At 37.5% G+C, this 10,380-nt stretch overlaps 1 protein-coding gene across 3 annotated transcripts in view; it reads left to right on the top strand.

The window, feature by feature from the left end:
- The window catches only part of LOC126367737 (protein outspread), a 401,410-nt gene extending 391,662 nt beyond the window's left edge, over positions 1-9,748 (top strand). The window contains exons 13-18 of one of the 3 annotated variants that reach the window (XM_050011415.1): positions 566-739; positions 1,576-1,728; positions 2,091-2,187; positions 3,824-3,899; positions 6,234-6,341; positions 7,625-9,748. In XM_050011415.1, coding sequence (XP_049867372.1) covers positions 566-739; positions 1,576-1,728; positions 2,091-2,187; positions 3,824-3,899; positions 6,234-6,341; positions 7,625-7,722 — 706 coding nt within the window. In that variant the 3' untranslated portion in view covers positions 7,723-9,748. The remainder of the gene's footprint in view (positions 1-565; positions 740-1,575; positions 1,729-2,090; positions 2,188-3,823; positions 3,900-6,233; positions 6,342-7,624) is intronic. The other 2 variants (XM_050011416.1, XM_050011417.1) reach the window with 2 other exon arrangements.
- The last annotated feature ends 632 nt before the right edge of the window (positions 9,749-10,380 follow it).

The following is a 10,380-nucleotide window of genomic DNA, read 5'->3' on the forward strand; positions in this document are numbered from 1 at the left end:
AAGATTCCCAGAAGTCTTACAGACCTCCGGAACGTTTTTGGGCATCGTTGATTGAAACTAATTTTAGAACAAGTTGCCAACGTATTTATTTCCCGAAACAAATCAGCATTAAGCTCACTACTAAATTCCCAATTGCGGTAGTCAGAGGTACATCCAGTGCAAGATGAACTAAGTACCCACATCTCACCAAGCTTTCTGTAAGACCAACGTAATATGTGATGAGGATGAGACGTATCGCCGTCTATAATGGTCGTGCCAACTGTGTTAGTGAAAACTGCACTAAGATAAATGAATAATTCATTGGTATAAATCCGGTGCCGGGGTTGTCCCGGTTTGAGAAGCAAGTCGATGTACCATAGGACCACAGTGAATAAATTGGATTGGGGTTTTGGGAAGGAGGTAGGTTAGGTAACGCTGGGGATACGATGAATTGAAAATGAGAGAGCATTAGATCAAAAGGAAGCTCAGCATGCTAGCATCTTCCAAAAGTTTCTTCATCTTTCACCTTCTTTTAGTGGTGGTGAAGTCAAATTTAAACTAATAACCAACTAACACACCTTTCCAGGCTAGACAAAGAGCAAGCATTAGCTGAAGAGACCCGCGCGACGTTAGCTGCGCTCGACGCGATGCGGAAAGCGCATGAGAGCGAAGTGAGGCGCGAGGTGGACAAGTTTAAGACGGATTTCCTGAGCCGCGGCGCTGTCAGCGGGGAACTCACACAGATCAGCTCTCGGCACCAGTAAGTAGCCATCACTATTATTATAGGAGTGATCTTATGTCATCATCACTAATTTAAGAGCCACGCTCTTGTCGGTGTAGCATTCTCCGTGCTACTTTGTAGGGAAAAATAGAGCAATGGTTTCCTTCTTGCCTTCCGCTCTGCAGTAGTCTGTCTGACGTGAGTGGGATAGCGCCCAGAGTAGTCCATTTCAAAGCCGTACTAGGACTCCTGTCCACCGCCTCTGATTAGTACTGACTTACTGGTGTCAAGTTCCAAGTTACAGTTTTTGTGACTTGCTCCTTCCGTCCTCCAATGCCGTACCTCCCATCTCCGCCTCTGCAACCGTTGAGGTCTTTACCCGTATCCTTGGATAAGGGTTCTACGTTATACCCCGTAGGTCCTGTCCTGTCCGAACTCAGCCACCATCTCACTCCGGCATACTGAAGTAAGAGGCGCCCACCCCCGCGGCAAAAGCGCGCTGAACAGGATTTGCCCCAGTGGAGGGCAGAGATGATGATGATAATCTTATGTATGGATGTATTATTTGCACAAAATTAGGCTAGAGTATTAGGCAGAGGAACATAGTTATACAGCCTAGTCAGATGAGATATTTCTTCATGTAATTTCTGGAAGCCTAAGCCATTTATTTTCTTCTTGTCTTTGTTTTCGATAATACGCTAGTTTCCAATTAGTCAAGTGAGATAATTTTTCCAAAAATTGTCTATGGAATTCGTATCTTAATACTGTCGCATCATCAATAGAAGCGGTGAACCATTGTTTATTGGTACATAATTCGAATTCAAATTCTAAAATAATTAAAAAGAAAAACCTAACATCCGTCTTTCCCTTCACAGACAAGAGATGGAAGAGATCAAGCGTGAGATTCTGTCTCTCTCTGAGAAGTACTCTGTCAAGTGCGTGGAGTCAGCCGCGCTGGAGGAGAGGCTTGCCACCGCCACCGCGCAGCTTGCGCAGGCGCACAACCATATCATGCAACTTGACGCCAGGTAAGATGCTGCTTTGAACTATTAGAGAGTGACTGAGAGAGAACCTGCACCGGTCAACTCTGGCCAAATTAAACTGATTGAATAAATGAAATACTTACTAAAAACAAAATCAACCAAGGCCGCAAACTAAAACTTCATCGAGTTAGATTGCAGCGACATAAAACTCATATCAAGTGGCCGTAAACAACATATTTAAAATATCAAAATAAGTAAATTTCGGTGGCCGTAAATTAATCGAAACATTTTGTATTTTAAGGGGCTGAGGGGTCTTTGAGGTCTCGCACTGGTCATGAACAAGATTATTCGTCATTTTAGCATTTATTTTCTTGCATAGCTAACAGATATTACGATGGTATTTTCAGAAACAAACAGCTGCGCGCGCACATAATGTCCGAAGCCAATGAAATAAAAAACTCTGAGGCGTCATCTCTCGCGCAGCTCATCGAAGACACTGGGCCGGTACGTTCCAAATTCAAACCAAACTTTTTAATCCCACACACGATGACCACGGTACACGCTTATACTGCCAAAGCTTATAGCGCTTTATAGACACGACACAAATTACTCATTCGCTGTAGATCGCTCCACGCTTGCATGACATCATGCGTACGCACATAACAAAGTCATCTTAACAATCATTACGTAGCGATTTTTAATTATTATGTCCGTAGAATTAGATATTAGTTTTTGCAAGGAATTTTAGTTCCGCAGATTTTAGTTTTTGTTAAATTTTTAGTTGTGATTATCACTTTCTTGCACCCATTTGTAAATATCTCTTGTCCTAAGAATATCTGTTTAGATTCGATCTCTTTCGATGGTTCGCACAAACTGAGCTGTTTTGTTTTTATTTATTTATTCAGTACACTAAAAACAGAAAATCCATTCCATTCCTTTAGAGCGACAGTTTATCTTATTTAGATAAAGTAAAACGATTCGAATTATCTAAACTTGTGATTTTAGGTGTGTTTCTACTGTTAAACTACTTGCTGATAAATAACAAACGTATTTAGATAAATAGCAGAACCACACCCCGGACACTCCATACAAAAATCTCGTGCTTACAGTATGCCATCTAACGCGTAAGTGCGAGGGAGATATATAGTACGCGCGCGCTCTCTTTCTCCATAACGGCTTACGACCATTTAGACTAGATTTAAGACCTAGATTGTGAGATAAATCTAGCTCGGCAACCACACGAATAGACCACATTTGACTTGCTCAAACATAAATTATAAAATGCTAATCTTTTCGACTTATTTCCGAATTTTATTTATAAATTAAGTAACAACGAGTACTTCGTTTGACGGCTTTTATTGATTGTTTTAAGTTTACGCGGTTATTGGTGCTAATTCCTGTAAATACCATCTAATTTTATTTTAAGTTATATCTGTCATTTTCTTATCCGCCGAAAAGGAAAGGGACGGGTAATCGACAAGCATAAAATTTATGGAACATACGTCAATTTTAAGCACAAATCTAAACCAACCGTCTAAAAATTTTACATCCGTCAATAACCCGACACATTCATTTACTCATTCTTCCTAAAATTAAGAGCTGTGAATCATCCGTCCCTTTCCTTTTCGACGAATATGAAAATGACGGATATAACTTAAAATAAAATTAGGAATCGGGGCCATTATCATAATTAAAACACATAATAACGGGTTCTTACCGCGTTTAAAATAGGGATATGAGACTCCCGATATTTCGACACTGTTGCAAGTGCCATGATCACGGGATGACTGATGAGATTGGAGTGGAGTAGGTAGACTGTAGAGAGGCTTTTATTGATGACGTCACATGACACTATTTCCGTACAAACTTCAAAGAAAACTTTCGCTTGGACATTTAGCCTATTAGTGCGGGACGGAGATTCTATCCATTCTATACGTAGAATTATTCTTTAGTCTATGACTGTGTGTCATGTATCAGACACTCATCAACAATTGGTTAGCTAAACATCTATCTAGTAGACGAACTGTCGCGCTAAACCCAACGGAATCCTCAAACAGCTGATTTAGTGCGAGCCGCGGTAGCTATAGTAGATGTGGACACTGTGTAATATTGCAATACGGTACATGTGGGCCACTAACAGCATGGGAGGGCGGAGGCGCCGCTCTGGGCGCACCTGAGACACCTGGCCGCCGCCTGGCAGCGCGTCGGCAACACAGGTAACATACACTATTGTACAGATAGGTTATTGTGTTAGTCAACTCAAAATTTTATTCATTAGGTAACATAGTCACACTTTGAATCGTATTTTTTTTTATATAAAAATATATTTTTTGTCGAACGTCTCATCCTAAAGCTACTGCTTATCACCTATATAGCCGGTGAGAAGTAGCTGCAAGAACAACCTCGGCACAAGGCCCTAGACATTTTTTAAAAGAGTCCTTTTTTCTAGACGGCAATACGGCTCACCACGCTGGTTTAACAGGGGGCTTAAAATGTTCACACCGAAGCAATTCATCTAAAAAAGCAATATTGATGAATTGTTTCAATGTGGACTTTTTAGACTCCCGAGAAGCTCGGTGAGACGCGGGTATTTAGTAAATCATAATAAGAATGTATCGCTGAAAAAAGTTTTTATCCTGGAACTGTCAAAATTTAAGAACACTTTTAACAGTTAGCGGGCTTTTTGGCGGGAACGGAAACGGGACAGTTGCTTTTTTCATTGAATAATCTAAATAATTAATACGAAGTGATGTTTTGTGATTAATGATCGCATTAAGTTAGTCGGAAAACATTCGCGACAGTGTTATTATATCGGTATATTCAATAAACAAAGTGTACCTATCTATTTTCGCTTCGTGCCAACAAGCCGCTTCATAACTCGTACGTTTATGCGGACTTTTGAGTTAATTCGTTTGGGGTTCGTAGTGCGAGTCTGCTCCGAGGGTGGGGGCTTAGGTTTCATCATTCATCGTCATCACCTTTCATCATTTTATTCATGATCAAGAAAAAAAAATACGTAAGACATGGCTGTATGGGCATCAAATGGGCATAGTTCCCTTTGTCTTACTCTTCGGGGAAAACAAAAAAAAATTATAGTAGCGACAACTGATAGGAGAAATAGGCAGTTTTTATCCTTATTGGGCATAAAATGGGCCAATTTATTAGATAGTCGTGATGAAAGTAAGTAAATGAAAGCGTTTGTATCTGTGGTCAAAAAATTACAGAAAAAACTATTAATATCGGCCATTTTGAAGAAAAAAGCTAACAACTTTGTTGTAGAGAATGTTCAAATAGTTTAACGTTAATTTAGTTATTGGTTCGTTTATTTCACTAGTTTTATTATTAGTGTGTAATATAACAAAACTTAATACCTACGAGTATAACGAAGATACAGGTAAATAGCAGCGTAAAGATGTAGTCTATTGAGATGTAGAATTTTGTAGATTATCCTTTAAGCACATTTTCTTTTTTTATACAATTCTCTTTTTAACTTCTTATTTTTTTCTTTTAGGTTACATTATAATTATATTGCAAGTTATTTTAAGTAAAATAAAAACTATTAAGTAATTTACTCCTATTAACAAAAATAACATTTAATATCATAACATACCATGCCTATACATTCCATGCATGAAGTTATTCATTTACTTATTTAATATAATAATATTTATTAACGTTTTATAGAATCATTATAATTAATTTTTAAATATTTTAACATGCTTTTCTGCTGGCTCAACAAATTAATTTATTTTAAATTTTGGTTTATTGGTAAAGTGTGAGAACTAATTTAAAAGCCACCGGCGTGTGATTTACAAACACGATTTCTATGTAGTCTAATTGTAACTGATATTGATCGTTTATCACGAAGAAGTATTTAAAAAACAATTTCAGTAGATGTAGGTCATTCTTCTCTATTCTTATTAATTCCTTTTCCTTCTCTTTTTGTTTTTGCTATCTCTCTTTAGTATTCTAATTTCTTCTATATGTTTTCCTTACCTCAGGCCTAATCGTGTAATTTTAGTTTCTAACACAATAAAAATCCCTACAAATGTGACTGGTTGAAAACCAAAATTATACATCAATGTTGAAAACTGACAACTGTTGAAAATTTACAACAGACGTAGGTAGTTTCCCAGGTCAAAAATAAATTACGAAATTCTGATTACTAAATGAAGACAGATCTAAAACAGACGAAAAACATTTTCTTTTTTCCATTTTAAGTTATTTATGAATTTTAATTAAGAAATACGTAATAATAAGACCAACATTTTACGATTTTCTAAGACGTCACAGTCTGCTTTTTCATACAAATTCCATAGTAGTAATTTCGTGTTTTGACGTTTTAGTAAAAAGACTGATTTGACAAATTGGAAACTGGCTTATTTTGGCCAATCACACCACATGATTTATGTCTGATAAGATTGAAATTGGGTTACACGAACATCCCTTGTATCTTAACCAGAACCTTCCATATAAATATATCTTCCTCTTACTTCTTCTTGATAAACGGTCTCCTTCTCTTCTGTTCTCTTACCTGTCGCACTTTATAGGGGAAGTCGTCAAGACAGAGCCCGCTGGTGGAGGCTGCGCGGGCGGCGCGGCCCAAGATCCAGTTCGCAAGCACCGAGAACACGCGCACGCTGCGGCAGCCCGTTCAGGTGCGTGTGCGCACACTCTGTGTTGACTTGGCACTTGTAATTTACAGTTTGGAAGGAAAGATTACTTGTGTAAAAGTGTTTTTTTGAACATTTTATATGAAGTTTGAATAGTTTTTTTACCCAGACTGTGGCTTATTAAAGTCATAAAAATTATTGCAAATATTTTATGTCATTAATTTTGTACTCTTTTTACCAAGCTATTATACTGTTGCACTGCACTTTAGTTGTTGCATTGTTTGCTATTGTGTTGTGTGTCTATTATGTGTCTATTGCGAATGCTATGAAATACAGCTTATTTTTATCGGGTAAGGTAAAATGCTACTTAGGTTCTATGACGATCTTGTGACGTAGCGAGTAGGCGCCGCTACTTCAAAAGCGCACCCCTGATGCCGGGCAGCAGCGGTATCAGTACTGGTTGGAGGCCGAGGAAATGGATACTGGTAGGGCTCTAGCTAGAACATCACCGATTGAGAAATTGGTCGGTGTACTGCGGAACGGAAGGCGATTGGGGCAACCATCGTTCTACACGCCCTATCTATGGAGTAATGAAGACGATTACTCCACCGACAAGAGCGCAGCTCTTAAATAAAGAGAGAGAGAGAGAGAGATACGAATTGGTGCGGGCCGGAGAGTTACCGTTCTGTAGTATTATTCTTTATTCTATGCTAAAGTGTAACATGCATACTTAGCGAAACACAATAAACTTTATCTGAAATAGATCCATTACTTGTCTTGATATAAGTACCTATGCGCAAAAGCCCGATCTCTATTGAGCTCGGTCCAGGCGCCGCGCGCCGTGTAGGTCGTGCACAGCCAAGCGGTGCGCGGGTTACCATTCTATAGTATTATTTTTTATTCTATGGCTAATGTTGATCAAGACATTGCGTCCACTCCAATATAGAGGATCATCATATGGGCGATGAGCTGATCATCTGTCACCATAAGATTAACGGTCAGTGGTGGTTCAGTGGTTGAGCGTTGCGCTCGCGATTCGGAAGTCCCGGATTCGAATCCCGGTGCGGACATATCACAAAAATTACTTTGTTACCCCTAATTTGGTTATAGGACATTACAAGTGATTGCCTGATTGTCCGAAAATAAGATGAACCCTGACACCAAGGTTGATGAGGCACAACGAACACGACAGAAGAAGACCATATACATCACAACTTTTTTAGAACTTAATACAAATGGCTTTTGTCTCTGCCCACCCCATTAGGGAATATAGATGTGAATTTATATTTGTATGTACAAGGTTGTTAATGTGAGTATTTTGTCCACAGAACTGAAGCAAGCACGTCGTTGCTCGGACGGCGGTCGGACGACTGTCGCCCCACTAGTGGGCATGGTCGCTGAGCGGAAGAAGCGCTTCGAACTTTAGACGTCTGCAACGCTACTAGTATAGTAAAGCGCTGAATACGCTTCAAATGCATTCGATGTTTTACACTGGCAAATTGTAAATTCGAAAGGTAAAGAGACTTGTCTAAGAATGTAAATCTATTTAATTTGCGCGTGTTATAGTTTGAAATTGATGAAGTAATGTATGTTTGGTGAAAACGTGAACAGTCTCTATAATCTTGTCAATGTTGAATCAAACGAAATTCAACAAGGAACTGTATTCAGAGCTTACTAAACTTAGTAATATGCAACCCACCACGCTAGCACCTGGCCACTTTGCTTTCTTACTTGAAAGACACATCCATTTTAAAATGATAGACGTATTTCTACCGTTTAGCAAGATATGCTTAATTCAAACAGTTATAAACACATGTATCACAAATTTAATATTTAACTATGTACTAAGTATTATTAATATTAATGCTATTTATGTGTGTTTGTGTTCATGACAGTATACCCAACAGATGTAACGTAGAGGGTAGTTTTAGATATAAAGACAAGTAGCTGTGGAATTAGAAGGTGGTTCCTATCTGGAAAGAATGATGAAAGTAACTGATTTCACAACTGCGTTATTAATATATAAAAAACATATTCGTATTATAGATAAACTTACCTCCAAATACTTCAATATTATTTAAAATCTTCATACAAATGTGAAGGTCGTACGATTATAAAACACATATTGAAATATTCAGAGGTAAGTAACATTTTTATTATAGACATATTTTATATTCTAAGACCAAATATAACCCTTTCTAGAAGTGGCCAGACTTTTTAACTCCCACCAACAACACAACTGTATATTCACATTTAATCATTGTTTTTATTTTAATTTTACCTGTAGATTGTAAATTACTTTTACTTTTATCTTTTCCTGTTAGTTCAACTCACTTATTGTCTATCCTTTTTTATATTTAAACGGACTTTTCCTTTAGTTCCCTTTTGTAACTAATTTTCCTTATAAGTTAGCTTTAGAGAATTCGGTTAGTGATGTGTTTTATAAAACTTGTATAAAAAAATGTATAACATGTTTTTTTGTGTAAATACTAACGGTCCCCGCGCCTTAATCATTTGTTTTCTAGTGCACAGTACTGTCCACTTATCTTTAAGAATTGTTACCAAATATTTCGTATTTATATTACACTTCACTTTATCGGGCGTTTTCGAGATTGTGCGAGCATTGCTGCCTTAGTATTGTCCAATACTACATCAAACAAGCAATGCCTCGTGCAGTATCCTCTAAATATTTATGTAAACGAGCCCTTATATCTTTGTAGATTTAATCATAGTGACTTACGTTAATATACGGAATATGGGAGATATATGTAGAGTTTTAAAGCCGATTATATAAGCGTGTTTTACATAGCTACGTTCCGTTACAAAAGTTACAACGTCGAAAATATTTTTTCAAGAAAAATATTATTGTCGCGGCCTGTAACTCTTCTAACGAACAAATATTTATAGAGGCATATTATATTGTTTTTTTTTTAATCATTAACACATTATTTAGTGCGTTGAAGTTGACATTTTTCAGTTTATCTCTGACACCTAACCTTGTGTGTTAATTTATTTTTATTTGTTACCATGTTTTCACTGGGCATTCACTGTCTTCCAGGCTTTCACTTTGTTGTGTATAGTGTGTCACTACCCTAACAAAGTCGCGAATCGAACTGTGGTATAAACCTGGGAACACACAGGACTAGTAGTGAAATCACTATTTGACTATATTGGAATAATGACTTCTAGAATATTCTAGACATTTATTTATAAGTGTGTCCCCAGGTTTACCGCCACTGGCGTCTATTTATCGTATTGCTCAATGTTATCTAGTTTCATTAAATTTTAAACATGAAATACCAAATTTGATCGCATTGTATTTACGCGCTTGACACTTAGATTACGCGGCAAAAATGAAAATTAACTTAATGTTAAACTCCCTCTCGTCTGAGTTGACCCTTGTAAAGTGTTGGTTTATAACAAAGATTTTTAAAATAAACTACTTAATACAATATGGTTGTTTCATTTCTTTATTTTTGTAAGTTACTGTTTAGGAATTTAATGTATAGTAAAAAAAATCTATTAAAAAACACCTTAAACTATAATTTCGAAACATATAAATAAAATGAAAAAATGAGTCATCATTTTTAAGAGTAAAAATTTGTCCGATATTTTTTTTTATACGAAAAACAAATACTTGTGGGTAGTAGGATATCAATTCACACGTTCATTTCGTCAGTTTGCCTCGTGACGCCGCGCGGTCAACACGGATCAGCCTATACAGTGCTGAGTAATTATGAAACTCGGGGTAACTCTGTAGTTACCTCTGAGATCCTTACCGGGTGAGAGCCCTCGGTGCTCCCCAAATGTCTGGCCATGTAGTGAACGCCACGCGAGGCGAACCTACAAATACGTCACGTTAAGATCGACACGGAGTATCAGCTTGGAGACTAATGCTGGATGGATGAGGGAAGGACTCGGAGATGTGCAATAACGCGCATAGCAGTACATAAAGGTAAGTTATTCGTTTTCTCTTTACGCGCTGCGCTAACGCATACATTCAGACCTGACTTTTTATTACGCAGTCTATTTAAGAATAAGAATAAAATAAATCTTTATTTGTTCTACATGTTTCGTATTGTAA

Source organism: Pectinophora gossypiella, chromosome 6 (genome assembly GCF_024362695.1).
Source record: "Pectinophora gossypiella chromosome 6, ilPecGoss1.1, whole genome shotgun sequence".
Classification (NCBI taxonomy): domain Eukaryota; kingdom Metazoa; phylum Arthropoda; class Insecta; order Lepidoptera; family Gelechiidae; genus Pectinophora; species Pectinophora gossypiella.